Source organism: Symphalangus syndactylus, chromosome 23, assembly GCF_028878055.3.
Source record: "Symphalangus syndactylus isolate Jambi chromosome 23, NHGRI_mSymSyn1-v2.1_pri, whole genome shotgun sequence".
Lineage (NCBI taxonomy): Eukaryota > Metazoa > Chordata > Mammalia > Primates > Hylobatidae > Symphalangus > Symphalangus syndactylus.
The window spans coordinates 35,548,659-35,572,867 of record NC_072445.2 but is presented as its reverse complement, the minus strand read 5'-3'; the positions used below and the strand labels follow the sequence as shown (position 1 = coordinate 35,572,867).

Genomic DNA, 24,209 nt, shown 5'->3' with positions numbered 1-24,209 from the left:
TTCAGCAGTGTTTTATAGTTTTCAGTTGTAAAGTCTTTTACCTTGGTTAAATTTTTTCCTATGTATTTTATTATTTTTGCTGCAATTATAAATGGAAATTCTTTGGTGTGTTCATTGTTGATAAATAGAAACCAAATTAATTTTTGATTGTTGATCTTACACCCTGCAAATTTGCTCAATTTATTTATTAGCTCTAGCAGCTTTCTTCTAGATTCTTTGTGATTTTCTATATATAGGGTCATGTCATCTGCAAACAGAGATAGTTTTATTTCTTCCTTTCCAATTTTGATGCTTTTAATTCTTTCTCTTATCTAATGTAATGGCTCTGTCTAGAACTTCCCCTACAATGCTGAATAGCAGCAGTGAAAGTAGGCATCCTTGTCTTGTTCCTGTCTTAGGGGGAAAGCTTTCAGTCTCTTCCCATTGATTATGATGTTAGCTGTTGATTTTTCATAAATGCCCCTTAATCACATTGGGGAAGTTCTCTTCTTTGGTAGTCCATTTCACATTGCTATAAAGGAATACCTGAAACTAGGTAATTTATTAAGAAAAGAGGTTTACTTGGCTCACAGTTGCACAGCTGTAAAAGAAACATTGTGCCAGCATCTGCTTCTGGTCAGGACCTCAGGAAGCTTTCACTTATGGTGGTAGGGGGAACAGGCATGTCACATGTCAAAGGAGCGAGCAAGAGAGATGCCAGACTCTTTTAAACAACCATCATTTGCATCAACTAATAGAGCGAGAACTCATTCATTAATGTGGGGAGGGAACTAAGCCATTCATGAGGGATCCAAGACCCTAACACCTTCAATCAGGCCCCACCTCCAACACTGGGGATCACATTTCAACATATTTGGAGGGGACAAAACATCCAGACCCTATCACTTTCTGTTCAAAGTTTTCTGTGTATTTTTACCTGAATTTTAAATGTCATTAAAATTTTATTTAGATTACATTTAAACTCAATTACACATGGTTAGTGGTATTGGTTTATGCATTTTTAGATCTCTTCAAGTTATCTTCCTGTTCTACCTTTTGCTTGGGTTTTGTAATTAGTCTGCTTCTTGAAAGATTATTTTGGTACTGGTTGTTAGTAATTCCTGGATTTCCTTTAAAGATATAAGAAATACTGGGGAGGGGACAAGATGGACGACTAGAAATAGCTGCAGTCAGAGGCTTCCAACAAGAAGAACGAAAACGGTGAGTGAATCCTGCACTGGCAACTGAGGTATTCAACTTCTCTCAGTAGGACTGACTAGGTGGCTGGCATGACCCATGGAGAGTGAGGAAAAGCAGGGTGGAGCGACAGCCCACCTGGGAGCTGCAAAAGGCAAGGGGAGCTCCCACCCCAAACCAAGGGAGGTGGTGAGTGATTGTGCTACCCTGCCCAGGAAATCATGCTTTTTCCAAGGATCTGTGCAACCTGTGATTCAGGAGATCCCCCTCATGAGCACACGCCACCAGGGCCTTGGGTCCCAAGCACAGAGCTGTGTAGATTCCTGGTGGCCTCTTGGCTGGAGACTACATAAGACTACTGAGTTCCTTGGGGGAGGGGTTGCTGTCATCACTGCAGCTCCAGTCTGCTGTTTTCCCCTGCTGGTGCTGGAGAGACTGGGCAGTTGGGACCTAGAAGGAATTCCCTACAGTGTAGACCCTACAGTGGTGGTGGCACATCATGGCCAGACTGACTCTTTAGGCTGAACTCTGACTCATCCCCCTACACGGGGTGGGGCCTCTCTGCAGGAATTTCAGCAACTCCAGCCAGGGGTTTACAGACAGAATTCCATTCTCCCTGGGATGGAGCCCCTGGTGGGAGGGGTGGCCACAATCTCCACAGATCAGCAGACTTAGTCTTTCACCTTGCTGGCTCTGAGGAATCTAGGCAGTCTGGATGAGTGAGAGTCCCCCCAGCACAGCACACCCCCTCCACCAAGGGGCAGCCAGAGTGCTTTGTTAGGTGGGCCTGTGCCTCTTGACTGGATGAGACCCCTCCAACAGGGGTCACCAGACACCTTATACAAGAGCGGTCCCACTGGTATCAGGTTGGTGCCCCTCTGGGACGGAGCTCCCAGAGGAAGGAACAGGCAACCATCTTTACTGTTCTGCAGTCTCCATTGGTGACACCTCCAGGTACAGGAGGGACCCAGGCAAATAGAGTCTGGAGTGGACCCCCAGCAAACTGCAGCAGCCCTATGGAAGAGGGGCCTGACTGTTAAAAGCAAAACAAATGGAAAGCAACAACAACAACATCAACAAAAAGGTCCCCACCAAAACCCCCCCAAAGGTTAGCAGCCTCAAAGATCAAAGCTTCATCTCATGAAGATGAGAAAGAATCAATGAAAAAATGCTGAAAACTCAAAAAGCCAGAGTGCTTCTTTTCCTCCAAATGATCACAACACCTCTCCGGCAAGGGTACAGATGTGGGCTGAGGCTGAGATGGGTGAATTGACAGAAGTAGGCTTCTGAAGGTAGATAATAATGAACTTCACTGAGCTAAAGGAGCACGTTCTAACCCAATGCAAAGAAGCTAAGAACCATGGTAAAACATTACAGGAGCTGTTAACCAGAATAACCAGTTTAGAAAGGAACATAAATGATGGAGCTGAAAAACACAACATGAGAACTTCATAATGCAACCACAAGTATCAATAGCCAAATAGACCAAGTGGAGGAGAGAATTTCAGAGCTTGAAGACTATCTTGCTGTCAAGATTAGAGAAAAATGAAAGGAAATGAACAAAACTTTTGAGAACTGTGGGATTATGTAAAAAGACTGAACCTGCGAATGATAGGGGTACCTGAAAGAATTGGGGAGAATGGAAACAAGTTGGAAAACACACTTCAGGATATCACCCAGGAGAACTTCCCCAACCTAGCAAGACAGGCCAACATTCAAATCAGGAAATCCCTAGAGAACCCCAGTAAGATACCCCATGAGAAGATCAACCCCAAGATACATAATCATCAGATTCTCCAAGGTTGAAATGAGGGAAAAAATACTACGGGCAGCCAGAGAGAAAGGCTAGGTCACCTACAAAGGGAAGCCCATCAGGCTAACAGTGGACCTCAGCAAAAACCCTACAAGCCAGAAGAGATTGGGGGCCAATATTCAACATTCTTAAAGGAAAGAATTTCCAACCCACAATTTCATATCTGGCCAAACTAAGCTTCATAGTCGAAGGAGAATAAAATCCTTTGTAGACAAGCAAATGCTGAGGGAATTCGTCACCACCAGGCCTGCCTTGCAAGAGCTCCTGAAGGAAGCACTAAATATGGAAAGGAAAATCTTACTGGCCACTACAAAAACACACTGTTTTCTTTTACCAGTGACACTATGAAGCAATTATCTCAACAAGTCTGCAAAATAACCAGGTAGCATCTTGATGATAGGATCAAATTCACACATAAAAAATATTAACCTTAAATGTAAATGGGTTAAATGCCCCAATTAAAAAACACAGAAGGCAAGCTGGATAAAGAATCACTATCCATCAGTATGCTGTTGTATTCAAGAGACCCATCTAACATGCAAAGACATACAAAGGCTCAAAATAAAGGGATGGAGGAAAATTTACCAAGCAAATGGAAAGCAGAAAAAAGCAGGGGTTGCAATCCTATTTTCTGACAAAACAGACTTTGAACCAGCAAATATCAAAAAAGACAAGGGCATTACATAGTGGTAAAGGGCTCAATTCAATAAGAAAAGCTAACTATCCTAAATATATATGCACCTAATACAGGAGCACCCAGATTTATAAACCAAGTTCTTAGAGACCTACGAAGAGACTTAAACTCCCATACAATAATAGTGTAAGACTTTAATACCCCACTGTCAATATTAGACAGATCATCGAGCAGAAAATTAACAAGGATATTCAGACTTGAACTCAGCTCTGGACCTGATAGATATCCACAGAACTCTCTATCCAGAAACAACAGAATATACATTCTTCTCAGCAGCACATTGCACTTAGGCTAAAATTGATCACATACTTGGAAGTAAAACACTCCTCAGTAACTGGAAGAACTGAAAATATAATAAACAGCCTCTCACACCACAGCACAATCAAATTAGAACTCAAAATTAAGAAACTCACTCAAAACCACACAATTACATGGAAATTAGACAACCTGCTCCTGAATGACTCCTGGATAAATAATGAAATTAAGGCAGAAATCAGAAGTTCTTTGAAACCAATGAGAACAAAGAGAACATACCAGAATCTCTGGGACACAGCTAAAGCAGTGTTAAGAGGGAAGCTTATAGCACTAAATGCCCACATCAAAAAGCTAGAAAGATCTCAAATTGACACCCTAACATCACAACTAAAAGAACTAGAGAACCAAGACCAAACAAATCCCAAAGCTAGCAGAGGACAAGAAATAACCAAGATCAGAGTGGAACTGAAGGAGACAGAGACAAGAAAAACCCTTCCAAAAAAATCAGTGACTCTAGGATCTGGTTTTTTGAAAAATATAAAATAAAATAAAATAAAATAAAGACTCCTAGCTAGAATAATGAAGAAAAGAAAGAAGAATCAAATAGACACAATAAAAATTATAAAGGGGATATCACCACTGACCCCACAGAAATATGAACAACTATCAGAGAATACTATAAACACCTCTATGCAAATAAACTAGAAAATCTAGAAGAAATGGATGAATTCCTGGACACATATGACCTCCCAAGACTGAACCAGGAAAACGTTGAATCTACCAATAACAAGTTCTCAAATTGAGGCAGTAATAAATAGCCTACCAAGCAAGAAAAGCCCAGGACCAGACAGATTTACTGCCAAATTCTACCAGAGGTACAAAGAAGAGCTGGTACCATTTCTTCAGAAACTATTCCAAACATACAAAAGGAGGGACTCCCCTGTAACTCATTTTATGAGGCCAGTATTATCCCAATACCAAAGCCTGCCAGAAATACAACAGAAAAAGAAAACTTCAGGCCAATATCCCTGATGAACATCGATGCAAAAATCCTCAGTAAAATACTGGCAAACCGAATCCAGCAGCACGTCAAAAGCTTGTCCATCCACCATGGTCAAGTCAGCTTCATCCCTGGGATGCAAGGCTGTTTTAACATATGCAAATCAATAAACATAATTGATCACATAAACAGAACTAAAGGCAAAAACCACATGATTATTTCAGTGGATGCAGAAAAGGCCTTTAATAAAATTCAACATCCCTTCATGTTAAAAACTCTCAGTAAACTAGGTATTGATGGAACATACCTCAAAATAATAAGTCATTTAAGACAAACCCACAGCCAGTATCTTACTGAATAGACAAAAGCTGGAAGCATTCCCCTTCAAAACTGGCACAAGGATGCCCTCTTTCCCTACTCCTGTTCAACATAGTATTGGAAATTCTGGCCAGGGCAATCAGGCAAAAGAAAGAAATAAAGGTATTCAAATAGGAAGAGAGGAAGTCAAACTCTGTTTGCAGGTGACATTATCCTATATCTAGAAAACCTTGTTGTCTCAGCCCAAAAGCTTCTTAAGCTGATAAGCAACTTCAGCAAAGTCTCAGGATACAAAATCAAAGTGCAAAAATCACAACTATTCCTATACACCAACAGTAGACAAGCAGAGAGCCAAATCATGAATGAACTCTTATTCACAACTGCTAAAAGAGAATAAAATACCCAGGACTGTAGCTATTAATAACAAGGGAAGTGAAGGACCTCTTCAAGGAGAACTACAAACCACTGCTGAAGGAAATCAGAGAGGACACAAACAAATGGAAAAACATTCCATGCTCATGGATAGGAAGAATCAATATCATGAAAATGGCCATATTGCCCAAAGTAATTTATAAATTTAATGCTATTCCCGTTAAACTACCATTGACATTCTTCACAGAATTCATAGAAAAATCTTCACAGAATTCATAGAAAAATATTTAAAATTCATATGGAACCAAAAAAGAGTCCATATAGCCCAAACAATCCTAAGCAAAAAGAACAAACCTGGAGGCATCACACTACCTGGCTTCAAACTATATTACGAGGCTACAGTAACCACAACAGCATGGTACTGGTACAAAAACAGATCAATGGAACAGAATAGAGATCTCAGAAATAAAACTGCACATCTACAACCATCTGATCTTCAACAAACCTGACAAAACGAGCAATGGGGAAAGGATTCCCTATTTAATAAATGGTGCTGGGAGAACTGGCTAGCCACATGCAGAAAATTGAAACTGGACCCCTTCCTTACACCTTATACAAAAATTAACTCAAGATGGATTAAAGACTTAAGTGTAGAACCCAAAACTATAAAAACTCTAGAAGAAAATCTAGGCAATATCATTAAGGACATAGGCATGGGCAAAAATTTCATGATGAAAATATCAAAAGCAATGGCAACAAAAGCAGAAACTGACAAATGGGCTTCTGCACAGCAAAAGAAACTGTCATCAGAGTGAACAGACAACCTACAGAATGAGACAATTTTTGCAATCTATCCATCTGACAAAAGTCTAATATCCAGAATCTACAAGGAACTTAAACAAATTTACAAGAAAAAAAACCCATCACGCCTGTAATCCCAGCACTTTGGGAGGCTGAGGTGGGTGGATCATGAGGTCAGGAGATCGAGATCATCCTGACTAACATGGCGAAACCCCATCTCTACTAAAAATGCAAAAAATTAGCCAGGCGTGGTGATGTGCGCCTGTAGTCCCAGCTACTCAGGAGGCTGGGGCAGGAGAATGACATGAACCCAGGAGATGGAGCTTGCAGTGAGCTGAGATCACACCACTGCACTCCAGCCTGGGCCACAGAGCAAGACTCCATCTCAAACAAAAAAAAAGTTGGCAAAGGACATGAACAGACACTTCTCAAAAGAAGACATTCATGAAAAAAAGCTCAGCGTCACTGACCATTAGAGAAATGCAAATGAAAACCACAATGAGATACTGTCTCATGCCAGTCAGAATGGTGATTATTAAAAAGTCAAGAAACAACAGATGCTGGTGAGGCTATGGAGAAATATGAACACTTTTACACTGTTGGTGGGAATGTAAATTAGTTCAACCATTGTGGAAGACTGTGGTGAAATCCTCAAAGACCTAGAACCAGAAATAACATTTGACCCAGCAATCCCATTACTGGGTATATACCCAAAGGAATATAAATCATTCTGTTACAAAGATACATACACGTGTATGTTGACTGCAGCAGTATTCACAATAGCAAAGACATGGAATCAACCCAAATGCCTATCAGTGATGGACTGGATAAAAAAACGTGGTACATATACACCATGGAATACTATACAGCCATAAAAAGGAATGAGATTTTGCCCTTTGCAGGGACACTGATGGAGCTTGAAGCCATTTTCCTCAGAAAGCCAAACACCACATGTTCTCACTACAGGTGGGAGCTGAACAATGAAAACACATGGACACATGGAGGAGAACAACACACACTGGGGCCTGTTGGTGGGGTGGGGGGCAGGTGGAGGGAACGCATCAGGTTAAATAGCTAATGCATGCGGGGCTTAACACCTAGGTGATTGATTGATAGGTGGAGAAAACCAGGATGGCACATATTTACCTATGTAACAAACCTGCACATCCTGCACGTGTATCTCAGAACTTTAATTTAAAAAAAATGTAAGAAGTACTCATTTTTGTCTTAAAGCCAATTATGTGTTATCAGATTAGAAATTATTCTTGTTTGTGACTTTGCAGAACCCTTCCATCTGGTCTAATAATAGTATTATTATTTTTTAAAGAATGAAGCCCTTTCTTAAAAGCCTAGTTGACTAGGGATATCAAGTGGACACAGCTGACAGAACTTTGTACTAGAAAGGAGGGAGGATACAGAATGTCTCTTCAGGTACAGTACTAACTTATTTCAAATACCATAGATCTTGAAATGAATAAGCCACTTAGAAAATTCTGTTACCAACACTTAATACTCTGCAGCTTAAGGAAGAGAGAAAGTTTTATAGCCCTGTTATGCATCAAATACCGTTTTTCTACCAGAGATCACAGCCTTGGCTTGCTGTTGTTTTCCTTTTCTACATAATCAAATGAATTTCCTTTATGTGTAAAACCTTCTTTAATTTTAACAGAAATGGTGCTCTTAAGACATTATGGGTTAATGGAGCTGAGTTAAAATCCACTTGCCATCAGTTGCTGCCCTGGTCTATGGGAGTTTTCTTAGTGTATTAAATTTGCTTCTTCTATTTTTTTTCATTTCTTCTTTTGCAAACATGTTTTGAAATATTTCAGACATACTACTAGACAAAGAATAATAAAATAAACACCTCTGTTCTTACTGTCCTGCTTGTGAGTTAAAACACTGGCAATAGAGCTAAAGCTTCTGGAGACCCTTCTCTCACATCTGCCCATCATTTTCAGTCATTGGTTTCAAATACTCTTTTTATTTTTTTTGAGATGGAGTCTCACTCTGTCGCCTAGGCTGGAATGCAGTGGCGCAATCTCGGCTCACTGCAACCTCCGCCTCCTGAGGCTGGTCTAGAACTCCAGACCTCAAGTGATCTGCCCTCCTTGGCCTACCAAAGTGTTGGGATTACAGGTGTGGCCACTGCACCCTGCCAAATATTCTCTCTCTCTCTTTTTTGTTTTGTTTTGTTTTTTTGTTTGTTTTGTTTTGAGATGGAGTCTCGCTCTGTCGCCCAGGCTGGAGTGCAGTGGTGCAATCTCGGCTCACTGCAACCTCCGCCTCCCAGGTTCAAGCAATTCTCCTGCCTCAGCCTCCTGAGTACCTGGGACTACAGGCGCATGCCATCACGCCCAGGTAATTTTTTTGTATTTTTAGTAGAGATGGGGTTTCACCATGTTGGCCAGGCTGGTCTAGAACTCCAGACCTCAAGTGATCTGCCCGCCTTGGCCTACCAAAATGTTGGGATTACAGGTGTGGCCACTGTACCCTGCCAAATACTCTGTCTCTTTTTTTTTTTTTTTTTTTTTTTTTTGGAGACAGTCTCACTCTGTCGCCCAGGCTGGAGTGCAGTGGCGCAATCTCTGCTCACTGCAACCTCCACCTCCCGTGTTCAAGCGATTCTGCCTGCCTCAGCCTCCCCAGTAGCTGGGATTATAGGCACATGTCATCACGCCCGGCTAATTTTTGTATTTTTAGTAGAGACAAGATTTTGCCATGTTGGCCAGCCTGGATGTTCTCTCATTTTTAAAAAGCAGTTTCACTTTAGACACCAAAAGCAAGTGTCCTAATAAACGCTGAAGAAGAAAAATATTTTATTAGATTATTTGCCCTTTCCTCTCTAACTTGAGAATACATTTTCTCAGAAAAAGGTAGAATCCTCAGATTTGTCCATAAACCAAGGGTACCTTAAGAAATTTTCTTTGTGTTACAGTGAAAATGACTATTTTGACAACCTGGAAGATAAGGAGCTAGGCTAAGTCTTATTCTAGTCTATCCTCTCTGTCACCAGGAAGATTTCCTACCTTCTCTAAGGTTAGTGCTCCACTTTGCCCCTATGTGGATTTATTTCGTTGAAAATTGCTGCTCATGACAGGTAGGTCCTGCAATTGGTCCTTTTATTCATCTTCAACTTTCTGGCCTGTGGAGGTTTTTTAGGAGTGCCTGGAGCACTTAGAACTGACTAGAATATCCCTCTTTTACTTTCCCTAGAAATATCCTGTTATGCTTAGTTTTTTTTTTTTTTTTTCTTTACCTGTTCATTCTGACTGACTTTTGCTTTTGTTAAAGATGACTTGGTCTAAAGCGTAATCTTAGGCTTAAGTTGTTCTTTTCTTCATTTGTTTTAGAAAGATTCAGGAGATTTATGATTTAAATTTTGACGTCGTGATCATTACAATTAAAACACATTTTAAACTAATAGTAAAAATATTTTCTACCTAAGAGAAAAAGGGCTAAACCTATTACAAAGGATGGCGCACTGTGGAAATAACTGATTGTCATGATGTGGAGAGTTTTGCTTTATTCCGCTAATGTGGCTACGTGAAGCTCCTTCTGGTCTTAACTGCCTGGACAAATCATAGTGGCCTTATAGTAGCTGGTACTGTTGGAAGACTGGCCTATATTTCAGTGGATTTGCTGGCTTTTGAAGAACCCATGGTGATTTCTTCTGAGGTTTGCATGTTTTAACTTCCTTCATGCAAATGCTTTTAGTTACTAAGATTTTTATTTCACATTGTGTGTTTTTCCATGGAGTGTGGTCATTCTGTGTTTTGAGGGCAAGGCAGTGTGGTAAAGCTGAGTTGAAAAGCGTAATATGGCTCATCTTTTTTTTTCTTTTCTTTTTTTTTTTTTTTTTTACATTTTGTGCTGCTTTTATTTTACAAAAAAGCTAGTTCAAATCTACATTAAACTAAGTTGAATACAGAGTCTTTGTGAAGAAGGCCTGGTAGTCTCGTTTACAAAAATGGCCAGTGTCATCTTTGGCCTTAAAATTTCAGGACGGGCACTTCAAATGGTTTCGCATTTGCATATTTCAGTGCTAGAGCATGGGAATAGACTCTGGCATCCACTGTAAGATGTTTTTCAGCTCCGAGAGCATTGAGTCTCTGCAGCAGGTCATTCTTGGGTGACGAAATGACTTCCACAAATTCTCCATCCCCTGGCTTTGGCTTGGGCCTTACACTTTCTGTGTCATCTCCGCTAATGATTACTGTCACGATGTGTGTGGCACAGTTTGACGAACCTGGGTCCATACAGACTGCTGGAGAACATTCAGCAACGTCCCCTTTGTAGCCAGTTTCTTCCTCAAGCTCCCAAAGAGCGGCTGCTCCTGGGGTTTCACCATCATCTATGACACCTTCAGGGAACTGTATGCAGTAGCCACCCACTGGTGGTCAGGACTGTTTTCACCAGAATGATACACTCGTAGTGACGTGTTCTCTGCAGCACAGGGATGACTGCTACATCATCACCAGTCTGTTCTTTCCTGGTTGTATGTTTCACCGAGTCCCAAGTTCCAGTTTTACCAATAGGAGCCATGTATGTTGTTTTTTCAAGCTTGACCCATTTTCCTTCTGCAATTAACTCCTCTGAAATAATATAGTGTTTCCATTCTGAGAAGATTCAGTTGGTTCTTGGCTCTCCCTTTTCAAACTAGTCTTTACAGCCGTCAGGAGGGAAGTTCACCTCCAAGGTGTAGGGGTGACAAAGGGAAGAAAACAAAAGAACTACTGGAGGCAGCAGTGTCAGCATACGCCAGTGCCACGGCTCAAGGCACCGGCACCTCCTGAGGTGCTGAAAGGATGTGCCATGGCTCATCTTTTCAAGTCAACCAGTATTTATCAAGCTGCTCTGTGGAAGGTGCTGGGAACAGGATGGTACCTGTCCTTAAAACCAGAATGATCAGACTCAGTGGAAAGAGAGTTACAAGAGTTACTTGAACAACTGTCTCTGATTATAAAATAAGATGGAGTGATAAATACACTAGAACAGAGTTATAGATAAGCTATTGAAAAAAAGAAGTAGAGAATTAATTCCACCTCAAGATATCCAAGAAGACTTCATGGCAGAGTTCTTGTTTGAATAGGATTTCAAAGTGTAAATAGGAATAGAAAAGGCTTGGAAGGACAGGAGAAGGGGGAGGTATTCTGGTTTATGAGTTACATAAATAAGTACTTGGAAGCTTAGAAGTGCCTGGAATATCTGATGTGAGTTGAAGCATTGAGTGCATTAAAGAATAGTAGTTTGAGCCAGAGTCAGAAAAGAAGCTTGATGCCAAATCACAGATGGCTGTGAATGTGAGGCTGAGGAATTGGGGCTTGATTCTTCAGGCCTGATACTGTTTCGTGCCAGCAGAGGTGGGAGAGAGAGGGTTTCCCAGCTCATTGACGTAATGAGCCACTGTGACTAATGGAAATTGCATATTCTTCAGGTAGGTTGGGGTGAAGTTCAGGTAGTTGAGAAATTCACAGCTCAGAGAGCCTGTCTTCCTTAGAGTATAAAAATTGACTCTCAGCCGGGTGCGGTGGCTCACGCCTGTAATCCCAGCACTTTGGGAGGCCGAGGCAGGCGGATCATGAGGTCAGGAGATCGAGACCATTCTGGCTAACATGGTGAAACCCTGTCTCTACTAAAAATACAAAAAATTAGCGTGGTGGCGGGCACCTGTAGTCCCAGCTACTCTGGAGGCTGAGGCAGGAGAAGGGCGTGAACCCCCGGGAGGTGGAGCTTGCAGTGAGCCGAGATCGTGCCACTGCACTCCAGCCTGGGCGACAGAGGGAGAGACTCCCTCTCAAAAAAAAAAAAAAAAAAAATTGACTCTCATTGTTAAGTAGTCAGAAAGAAGTCTCTTAAATAAGAATACCAATATCAAAAGCTTCATTTTAGAGATTACTTTTGATGCATATATTGTAAAGCCACTTGTTTGAGATTTGAAGTAGTCAAGATTTTTCCCATATATGATTTACTTTATCTTGTGGTGGCTACCCAGTTAAATATATTCCTGAAGAGTGTTAATGTGAGGAAACTAAATTTTTGTAAATTGAGTCATTTTAGATGAGCAAGAATTTTTTTTTACTGATTTCTATTGTAATATAATTAATCCGATTCTTTTAGAGCAAGACAGTATCCATCCCACCCCCATTCCTACTCTGTCCCATGAACGTATGCTTTAACATTTTTTTCTTGTCAATATCTTGAACTGAGAAGCCAGTATTAAAATCTTAACCTTTATAACACACTGATTTTTGCCATTTGCAGATGACAAAATTCCGTGTTATTCTTAATTTAGAAATAACTTACGTGAGTGGACTTGTTTCTAGTTTGTTTTTGCTTGCTAAAAACACAAGTTGTTTGGGTTTAAGATGGGGTTTGGCACACCTTTTCTGAAAGGGCCAGGTAGTTAATATTTTAGGCTTGGGAACCATATGGTAACTGTGCTTGTTGTAATTGGAAACACCTGTAGACTATATGTACATAAATGAATGGGCATGGCTGTGTTCTAATAAAACTTTATATATAAAACAGGCAGAGATTGGGGTTTGCTGACTCCAGCCTAGAATTTTCTTCCATTTAAGCTGATTTCATGTCTGAAAGAAAGTAAAAGATGTCAAATTACTGCATTAAGTTATTCCTATAACGTAGGCACCTGTGTCTTATAGAGACTGTTGTTTTTAAGTGCTACTATGTTGCCTTTATATGTATAACCATAAGCAAAAATTTCTTTCATCCTACTCTACCTTTTCCTCAAATATTTTGACTACCTGTCATGTACCAGATGTGTTAGGCTGGGGATAAATGGTGAAGAGGCAGAGTGGCCCCTGTCCTCGTAGAGCTGTAGACCAGTACAGGGGGCAGACAGTAAGCAAACAAAGTAATTCTAGGCTGTGATAAACACTATGATGTTATCAGGCATGGCGCTGAGAGAGAACTGGGGGGTGGAGTGTTATGTAGATAGAGTGTTGAAGGGAGGCCTCCCTTAGCAGGTGAAGTTGAAGCTGAGACCTGAAGCCAAGAGGATTTAGTCATGTGAAAAACCGGATGGGTCAGAAGAGAGTCATCCTCCCCTTCTCCCTCCCTGGAATGTCAGTCAGTATAAACGTGGATAAACTGTTCACATTTTCAGAGGAAATATTAAAAGCTATTTTATAATATTTTTCCACCTCTTTTTAACTTCCTTTTTAGGTGAGACTAAAAGCAATGAGAAAAAACAGAAATTTTTGTCTTCTGGTTAACACATGCACATACATTCTGAGTATACATTGAAGTGTTGGATGCCAGGATAAAAGTTTTGGCATTGTGGCCTATTATTTAGAGCCTTTGGGATGTGTGAAGTTTGTTAAGCATTGTTCATTTGCATTTTATAAGATTGAAACCGCCTGTGAACGCGCTCCTGAAGGAACATGCAGTGGGAGAGCGCCCTCTGCTGGCGACTCTCGCTCATAGTGCTCTGCCTACTCAAGCCAGTGTGAGAGGCGAGGCTTCCCTTTCCAAAGGGTGTGCTCTAGTGGTCAGGCTTTGGGGTCTCACAGGCCTTCCACTGTCATATCACAAGCCCTTTAGGTCACGCTTGGGAGAATATTCATAAATAGACTTGTACATCCCTAGCTTCTGTGCTCTGCTGCTTTTTTCCCTATCTGTGGCCCTCTAATTATCAGTGCTCTTTGCTGAACTGATTACTGACACTGTGATGGCAGATGAAGAGGGCAGTGTAAACTGAGTGAAGCTCTTGTGTTTTCACCTGCTGTCTTTGGCAGCTAAGAACCAGCTAAAGTTGCCTCACTTCACTGATACATGCTGTTGACAGATGCATAAAATGAATATAAAGTGGATATGTGTGTGGTAGCATTTTGAATCTTTGTACAGGAGGAGCATGTCCTACGTGAAGTGATCATCCTGCAGGAGCCTTGACCTAGAGGGATTCACCGTGTTGGCTAGGTTTGGGGTGTTTCATTTTTGTTCTCGGTGTGTTTTGTTTGTTTTTGTTTTGTTTGTCATTGTTTGTTTTTCATTTTTATTTTGTCCCAACATTTTCCTTTATGGTCCACCATTAGATATTGATCAGTTGAAGCTCATTTTAAGACTCGTTGGAACCCCAGGGACTGAGCTTTTGAAGAAAATCTCCTCAGAGTCTGTGAGTTGATGCTTTGTAATTATCTGCCCTGTTGGGAGCCTCTGCCACTTGCCTTCTACCAATCTGTACTTTGACCTGGGTGTGTTTGTGAGCACCATGCCCTTTGTGTGCTGACTTCCAGGATGAGTGAGGTAGAAGACAGTGTGAGTGTGTGTGCGCGTGCACGCATGTGTGCCTGCTTGCATGCACAAGTGTGTTTTATTCTCTCTATGGGTACACACTAAGATCATGGGAGCCTCTATTAGACAATAGTATCCCAGTGAAGCAATGAGATTTGAGATTCTAATTCATTCCAAGAGATTAATGCAAAATTTGTGTCTCTGTCCTCAAGCCCTGACTTTCTTCTTTCTCAGAAGTTTCACATATGCTTTAGAGCTCTTTTCACTGTTTCTAGTGTTTGTTCTCAGAGCTTGAGCTTCACCATGTGTTTAGTCTAACTTAATCACTAAAAGAATAAAATGTACATTGTCTGCACACTGTTGCCCCTTCCCATAAGTTATTTTTTATTGTTTTAGAATAGATACTCACATATCCTTTGTTAAATGTTTGTTCCCAACAGAGGGACCTTTCTACCCAGTCCCTAGACCCCACTCAGAAGAAACAACTTCACTCCTGATACCTCAGATACACAGGAATGTGGTTATAAATTTTCCTCCTGTTGCCTTGTAATTATAAGTTAAATAACCTGAGACAGAGTTTGGAACTAGTGCTTTCTTGCTTCTAAGCAGGGACTTAGACAGAGGCCATGGGAATATGACTCTGGCCTACTTTTGCTATGATTTCCTGCTCTTGGTCATTTTCTTGGGCCAGAGGCATGAGAGAAGCCATGAAAGCCCAGCTTTTCTTCCTTTTTCTCTCGATCTGCCGCCAGGCAGTTGAACAAAAGAAAAAAAGAGCTTTGGAGCCAAGCTCCAGTTATGCCTTCCTGGATTCTCCTCCCAACATTTATGACTGAAGGGGCCCTTTGCCCAGTTGGGAAGACGGCTGGGTAGCTTGAGGCAAGCATAAGCAGGTGAGTTGGAACCGTTCATCATCTTCCTGACAAAATAAAGAATACCGTCATCTGGTATGTATCCGGTACATTACTTGAAAGGGTTCCAAAGCCCAGTGTATTTCTGAACCTCCACTCTGAATTTGTTTCATTTACTTATTTAAGATAAACAAGCAAAAGCCCAGAAGGGCAGTGACTTCCACGTCATGCACTGAATCACGTGGCAGAGCTGAGTATAGATCCCAGATGTTCTGATAACATGATCTAAACTATAATCCCATGTGATTGCACACTATTTTGGAAGTCATTGTCAGTGTTATCACAATGTCAGCCTAAAGAGGCATTTTTTCCCCTTTATGATATGTAGAAGCTGGATTAGAGTGAATCAAAGATACCAGATGATGCTTAGAAAGAGCAGTACTTTTTTTTTTTTTTTAATGTTTTTGCTTAGAAACACTGTCTTACAGTAAGAGGACCTAAGGGCAGAGGGAGGAACTCAATTAATAAATAGTGCTAATGAGACCAAGCAAATTCATTTCCTTCCTGAGAGTGTCTCCCAGCAGCCCTTTCTTAGTCTTCTCTTCCATCCGAACCATCTGCCCTATAGATATGTGCTATTAGTCATTTGGAATTGAATTAGGAATTCAAACCAAAGTCTAGGTAAAATAGTCAATAGTATTTATCTGTCATTAATCCATCACTTATTTTTAGGAAAGAAACACTGAGTGCACAGCCTAATAATGGAGGTCCCTCTGTGAAATGAGGCACATTATACATTTCAACAGCTCTACTGAAATTGAGTACCAGAATACAGAACTTAACTCAAATAATATTATATTGAGGATAAGAATAAGAAAGGTTTTTTTGTTTGTTTGTTTGTTTCCTGCGTAATTGGGGCAAGTGGACAAAAGTAGTTTAAACATCCTAAGGGGTAGACAAGATTAATTTGATGTTCATGACACGGCCCAAGTACCTGTTTATCTTAAAAGCACATGATGTATAGGAACAGAATGGAAAAATAAGGCCAGATGAGTAAAATTGTTCAGAGATTTTAAAAATTAAAAAAAGAAGACATTAGTGAAGGAGTGCAGTAAATAGAAAGCCAACAGCTATTTCCATTCTCCTGAAAAGTAGTAAAGTAGTGATGGCAATAATTTTGAAGAAATTGAATGCTGAGTAAGAGAATGCGGTAATGGATTGAGAACCTATTAGAATGAGCCATAGGAAAAGGTATAAATGGGTCGTGATGGAGGCCAAGGAAAGAGAATTCATTTGGTTAATGTCCCAGTATCTATAATATTAATGTCCCAGTATCTATAATAATCAGTGAAAGAACAAGAAAATCATATTAAGAAAGCAAAAGCAGATTGGGCACGTGGCTCACATTTGCCATCACAGCACTTTGGGAGGCTGAGGCAGGAGGAGGATCACTTGAGGCCAGGAGTTTGAGGCTGCAGGGAGTGGTGATCGTGCACTGCACTCCAGCCTGGGCGACAGAGCAAGACCTCGAGTTTAAAAATAAATAAACTAATAAATTAGATAAAAAAGCGAAGACCTGACTCATTCACATTTTCCTCCAGAAATAGAATCTTTCTAACTTCTTGACAGAAAGGGGATATAATAACCTCTTTGACTAAAGGAGACAAAGACACAAAATGTGCAGGCCAGGTATCATTCACAGAAAGAAAGGGGAAGTGGAGGATTTTTACATTTTAAGACCCAACTGGTATTCTGCTATTGCTGGTTTACTTTGTGGCCCCTTTTTGTTATTTCCCTTGGCATGAAAAGTATCATTTGTTATGTGATTTGTTAAAGGTAACTCTAAATTCTGTTATCTATACTCCTAACAAAATAATTCTATCATCTGGTATGGATCTGTTAACGTTTCTTAAAAGGACCACAAATCAAAGTGTATTTCCTACCCCCTTTGGAATTTACTGGCCTCTGTCTTTGGGCTTAGGGAGCGTGAAAGGCAGCGTGGAGCACGTGGCTCTAGCTCTCTCCCCATGGCCAGCCTTAAACGGATTACTGCTAAGTCATCTGACCACTAGGGAGTTCAGTTCAGAGGACGAGCTAAAGTAGAAAAATTATTTGGGAAAGCCATGAAGAAGTAAAATTGCTTGGCCGTGGTGCTTATTGAAGATGATGCTTCACCTGAATGAGGGAATTAGTAGTTAACAAGAACAGGACTAGAAAAGGGGTTTATTGAATTACATTGAAGATTTTTAAAATCTCATCACTTCTGCTCTTAGTAGGAACATGATAAACAGTTCTGACATTTTAGAAGAGGGCGAGTTGTATTAACATTGATGGAACAGTTAAAAGAGAGAAGTTGTAGTACAGCTTACATATGTGCCTATACATATAGAAAATCTCATAGTTCTGCCCTTGTCAGATACTTGCAGAGTATTCTGCAGACTTCCCTCCAGCTGTTTGTTAAGTGAGGTTAGTCTGTTCGCTTGTTGAAGAGACTTGTGGAGGAAATCATGTGGCATGCTTTAACACCGTCAGCAGCCTGTGACTTCTGTTTTGCCTTTGCCATTAGCCCCTAACCTTCTCCTTGTCTCCTCTTTCTTCATTTACCATTTTGTGTTTGTGGCAAGTATTTTAAATGTACCACTAACTAATGTCTTTGAAATGTGGCATTGCTTATTAACCCAGATGCCCATGTGTATCTTAATTCGGAGGGATGGTGCCTTGGAGAACCTGTGCCGCAAAAGTTTAGTCTCTTCCTTGAATGGATATGTTGGATATTTTATTTTGTTCAAAGTTGAGTCAAAATTTTTGGAATCATCTATATTTCTCCCACAAACAGGTTTTGGCCATCAGTACTTGAAAACAGTTCTCTGGCTGGCATCCTGGATCAAGGGGCAGTCTATTTCCAGGGAACCTAAAATATTTAACAGTAAAGATGATGCTAAAACCAAAGAAAAGTAATTTTTCTTATCTGCATGGCCAGTCACTGGCTACATGCCTGGTTACTCATGTCATTCACAGAAGCGTACTTTAACATGCAGCCGTGGGCTCTCGGGTAGGGTGAATGGGGGGTAGATTTTTTTGTTTGTTTGGGGGTGGCTTTTTGACCTTTTTAAAAACTTGAGTTGAAAATTATTTTTTGCACTGTATGTTTAACAATGCCCTTGACTAGGCATCTAAGATATTAACCAGCTTCAGCAGATTATGCGTCTGACGGGAACACCCCCCGCTTATCTCATTAACAGGATGCCAAGCCATGAGGTGAGAACAAAGAGACTGTACAGGGATGTCGCACTGAGAAGCCACATTCTCATTTTATTGCCACTGTATAACCAACAGTTTTTAACATCACTGGATGCTTGCATGTGCCTTGAGGCCTGCCTGTGCGCTATTGCAAGATGTTGACTTTGGGATAAAATGTCATCCAGTCTTGTGAGATTGGGAATATAATTAGTAAGCTTGTAAATGGAAAATTGTTATTTTTATATTTGGTTGTGTGAAATTAGTGCTCGTGAGGCGATTTCTTTCTAGGTGCTATGCCTGTAGCTAGGGTGTGCTACTATCGTGACTTTTATCAGAAGGGTAGTTAACTGAAGTCCATTAGCGTGCTTTCCAATTCATGCACTTTTTTAATGACCAAAAGAGGATTCTTTATTTAAAAACAAAACAAAACTGAAATATCCAGTACTAATATGTACTATATTTAAAAGAAAATATACAAATAATATAGAATAAATACAAACACTTTGGTACAGTTAGGTACCTTCTCTATTAATTATTAACTACTTAGTCTAACTCTTGTTTTATTATCAGAGGTGATTGGGGCACTTCTTTCTTTCTAAGATACCCTTAATATTTTGGGGAACCAGGTTGGCATCACAGAGGGCCCTTCCCAGCAGCTTTGTTTCTACTTCAGCTATATTCAGGTCGTCTTTTGATTTATCTTTATTAAAGGGATGACTGTTCTCTGAATGAGATAGTTCTCTCTTACCTGTTACCCCTTCCTCTTTTTATTTACATGTTCAAGTAGAAAGGGATTACAGCCATTTGTGTATTCAATTCCTAAAACTTTCTTTTCAAATCAGAAAGATTCTCAATTGCTTTTCAAAGAAGACCTTTCCTCCTGACTCCACATGCAATAATTAAGAAGCTGAAGGCTGGGCGTGGTGGCATGCACCTGCAATCTCAGCACTTTGGAAGGCTGAGATGGGAGGATCAGTTGAGCCCAGGAGTTTGAGACCATCCTGGGCAACACAGCAATACTGCAGGTCTACAAAAAAATTAAAAAATTAGGGCATGATAGCACATGCCTATAGTCCCAGCTACTTGGGAAGCTGAGGCAGGAGGGTTGCTTGTGTCAGGAGTTCGAGGCTATAGTGAACTGTGATCGTGCCAGTGACCTCCAGCCTAGGCAACAGAGCAGAGACTGTGTCTCTAAAAAAATTTTTTTAATAAATAAAGAAGGTGAACTTGCCCAAGCAACCAGATTTTTTTTTTTTTTTTTAAGACGGGATCTTACTCTGTCATCCCAGCTAGAGTGCAGTGGCATGATCTTAGCTCACTGGAACCTCCACCTCCTGGGCTCCATCTCCCTGCTCAAGCGATCTTCTTACCTCAGCCTCCTAAGTAGCTGGGACCACAGGCATGCGTCACCACACCTGGCTAATTTTTTGTATTTTTGGAGACAAGTTTTCACCATGTTACCCAGGCTGGTCTCAAAGTCCTGGGCTCAAGCGATCTGCCCACCTTGGCCTCCCAAAGTGCTGGGATTACAGGCGTGAGTCACTGTGCCTGGGCAGCCAGAACTTTTTATAACCTTGTGTGTGTATGTCTAAACATAAATATACATACATACCTTTACTATTGGACTGTATTAAAACAGGAATTTTAAAGAGGTGGTTAAGATAGATAGCCGACTTTGCTTCTGAAGATGATAGTGGGATAGCAGATAATGTTTCTTGAACTCTCACTTGGAACCAAGTACTGTGTTAAGAAAGTACTAGGTTTGTTATCTCTAATCTTCACTCCAACCTTGTGAGGTAGGACTGTTACATTAAGTTTATATTAACTTTTTTGTTACCAGTGTTACTTTGTTAGCAAGGTTTAATATTGATATCCTTTGATGTACTAAGAGCACCTACTGAAGTCAGCACTATCAAAAGACTGCTGGTCCAAGACTTTCTTTGGGAATACCAACCCCTCTACCAATTTAGCTGTTTGAGAAGGCTGTCTCAGGGCTACTTCTTACATATCTTGGCCTCAGTTTTTAAACTTCTCATCCTGTGATCAGAAAGCTAATGAAAGAGAATTTGATTGATGAGCATTCTCATTCACTTGAAATGCAACTGTGAGAGATAGCAGGAATAAAGAAGGTGATGATCATAACTAGGGAAGTTAGGATGGCAGTAAGGGAGAAGTTTTATCAAAGACAGTTATAAACATTGGAGTTAGTGGACTTTGTCAGTTAACACTCGTTCCTTAGCAGGACCAAGATTGTTTCTTTGAGAGCAGTAACATTATTGAACAAAGTCATTCTGAAAACCCTTGTTTTTTCAGGCAAGAAACTATATTCAGTCTTTGACTCAGATGCCGAAGATGAACTTTGCGAATGTATTTATTGGTGCCAATCCCCTGGGTAAGTTGACCATATCCTCACCTCATGGATATTGAATTGGTTATGATATATAAATTGAGGATTTGAAGAAGAGTTTCTCCTTTTGACCAAATAAAGTACCATTAGTTGAATCTTGGAAGGTGATAAATATGGCTTTTATTATCTATTTGTGTTGTCAGATTTTTTTTTTTTAATCACATGAGATGCTTATATGTTTAAATGATCACAGAACTTGGGATTGGGGGAATGGGCAGGTACAGTGGAGAAAGGAGAGAAAGTAATGGGAATGTTGAGAGAAAAGATTGGCGAGGCAGGAAGAAGCAGATACAGAAGAAAGCTGTAACTTGTTCACAACTGCTGTGGTTTTATGGTGTCCCTGAGTGGAGGACAGAAACCACAGAAGTGCAGGTGGGTGTTTAGAGGAGCCACCCAGGAGCTCCCTGCAGGGTGCTCTGCTCTGTCGGTAGCTGCCATTGCTACAGATCCTGTCATCTTCCACACTCGTGAACTTTTCCCCTCCCCTCTTCTTTCTCTGCCCTCAGAGGCATAACCATCCTCTCCTGTTTGTGGAGCTTATTTGCTACCTAAACTTAAAGGAATGGCTTCATATGCCTTCAAGATCCTTGGCAGAGGGAAGTGATGGTGGCAGCTGAAGATGTGTGTTGCCTTGGCTAAAAAAGGAGTTGCTTTATTATTATTATGATTTGGTAGTGTCAGGGTCTCGCTCTTTTACCCAGGCTAGAGTACAGTGGCACAATCATAGCTCACTGCAAGCTTGAACTCCTGGGCTCCAATGATCCTCCTGCCTCAGCCTTCCAAATAGCTAGGACTACAGGCATGCATCCCCATGCCTGGCTAATTTTTTAAAGATTCTTTGTAGAGACAGGGTCTCGCCATCTTACTAATCTTGGACTCCTGGGCTCATGCAGTCTGCCCACCTCAACTTCCAAAAAGTGCTGGGATTCAGACGAGAGACACTGTGCCTGGCTGACTATATTCTTTGAAGGGGAGGACTGATGTGTGCTTCAAATGGCCCCTGAAAGCTGCTTTGCCTGAGGCTTATTCCCTGACTCTTGAAGAGGGCAGTGGACAGTGCTGTTTAATGGTGGGCACAGAAGGATCAGACCAGGACCTCCCTACAATAGGGAAGGGAGCTATGCTATGGTAACGAGTATAATCTGCCTTCTCACTTTTCTTAAGATTGTATTGTATGGTGTGTTTTTAAATCTCACTGCATTTCTTTGCATCTGTGTGGGTCATCTGTCTTCTTAAGGGTCTTGGCAGCTATGCTTCAGGTTTAGTTTTATCTTTTTGAGGGCTGACACTCATGCTGACCTCTTTAGAAGTTGGGATGAAGGCTAGGTGATTTTACCTTTTTAAGTACTTCATTCATAGTGATTATGGAGAGGAATTTTAGTGTCGCTGTGATAATTCTTATAATAGCAGAGATGCTCACGCTCTTTGAAGTATTGGGCAGTTGTGGGATGAGTTCATGTCAGCCTTGGAGACGGAGAGTATGTCATATCTCAGCTGGGTCGCTCTCCTGTCCTAGGATGAATCCACAGTCTCATCAGGGGTAGGTACGATTCTACTGAGACTGGCTTAGGTTTGTATCTGCCCTGGCATGCTCTCATTGGCTTTGTGTGATTTATTTGAGCTGTATTATCTAGTTCAAGGGTCTGTGAGAAGCTCTCTTTGAGCCTTAAGTACTACAGGATGTTGGGAAAAGATGTTGTGTTCTTTTTTTTTTTTTTTTTTTTTGAGACAGAGTCTGGCTCTGTCGCCCAAGTTGGAGTGCAGTGGTGCGATCTCGGCTCATTGCAAGCTCCGCCTCCCGGGTTCAAGTGATTCTTCTGCCTCAGCCTCCCAAGTACCTGGGACTACAAGTGTGTGCCACCACGCCTGGCTAATTTTTTGTATCTTTAGTAAAGATGGGGTTTCACTGTGTTAGCCAGGATGGTCTCAATCTCCTGACCTCGTGATCTGCCCACCTCGGCCTCCCAGAGTGCTGGGATTACAGGCGTGAGCCACCGCACCCAGCCCGTCGTGTGCTTTCTTGTCTGTCATTCTGTTCTGAACTTGTTTCATTTTATAAGCCTTAAGTTTTAAACAGGGCATTACTCACTGACACCCTCTTAACAGACTCAGAAAGATGTGTTAATTCACTTTTTAGGGGGAGAGGGGAGATATTTGTGTTCCAGCAGCTTATTTAGGTCACATACCTCCTGATAGGTCTTCCCATTCTTTGAAATCATGACATTGAAACCTCCAAAAGAACTAGATACCACTTTGCTAATGAGTTGAAAGGAGGCTTTGGTCCATCTGGTGCTCAGCACTGTACTTCTCAGCATTTAAACGTGCCTTACAGCCCATTGCCAAACAGTGATGTCATATAATGAGGCTCCCCTTGCTGGGCAGATGGAGCACAGTGTTACTATCACAAGCTCGTGCCCAGCATATTAACTGAGCAGGAACATGCCAGAAATATAAATATTAACAGCTCTGTTTTGTCAGCCACTGACTTTGTTTCACTCCTATTCCCAAAACATGAATTAAAACTTAAATTACCCCTTGATGTTAGTGTATATATTTATCTGTCAAGATTTTTTTTTTTTAAGAGATGGCATCTCACTCTGTCACCCAGGTTAGAGTACAGTGGCACAGTCCTGGTTCACGATAACCTCGAGCTCTCGTGTTTAAGTGATCCTTCCTCTTCCCTATCCCAAGTAGCTGAGACGACAGGTGCATAATGGCATGCCCAGCTAATAAGATCTTTGAGGAATCTTTTTCTTGCCCTTGACCTTATTGGTTATAAGAACATGGTCCTTTTTACCCTAGGGGTAACAGAGACTTGTCATATAATCTGTGTTCAATTATAAAATCAACAGCTGATAAGGTTTCTTTCTCTAAGAAGAGAAGACCATCAGAAGAATATATATATATAATCCAGGCATTCACCTAGTACTGTAAAGTGTAAACTTATGAACTTGAATTGACACATGAATACTCACTTTGTTTCTGTATCCCCCTGAAGCCCATATTTCTCCAGTGGATTACTCTGGAAT

At 41.0% G+C, this 24,209-nt stretch overlaps 1 protein-coding gene and 1 pseudogene across 3 annotated transcripts in view; one reads left to right on the top strand and one right to left on the bottom strand.

The window, feature by feature from the left end:
* Nucleotides 1-24,209, top strand: part of MAPK14 (mitogen-activated protein kinase 14) — an 83,561-nt gene that overhangs the window by 54,271 nt on the left and 5,081 nt on the right. For 2 of the 3 annotated variants that reach the window (XM_055264339.2, XM_063632189.1), the window contains 2 exons: nt 14,484-14,563; nt 21,087-21,165. In XM_055264339.2, the coding sequence (XP_055120314.1) occupies nt 14,484-14,563; nt 21,087-21,165 (159 nt within the window). Of the gene's footprint in view, nt 1-14,483; nt 14,564-18,711; nt 18,792-21,086; nt 21,166-24,209 lie in introns of all 3 variants that reach the window. The other variant, XM_055264340.2, reaches the window with a different exon arrangement.
* On the bottom strand, nt 10,415-11,243 carry LOC129473763 (ADP-sugar pyrophosphatase-like; annotated as a pseudogene).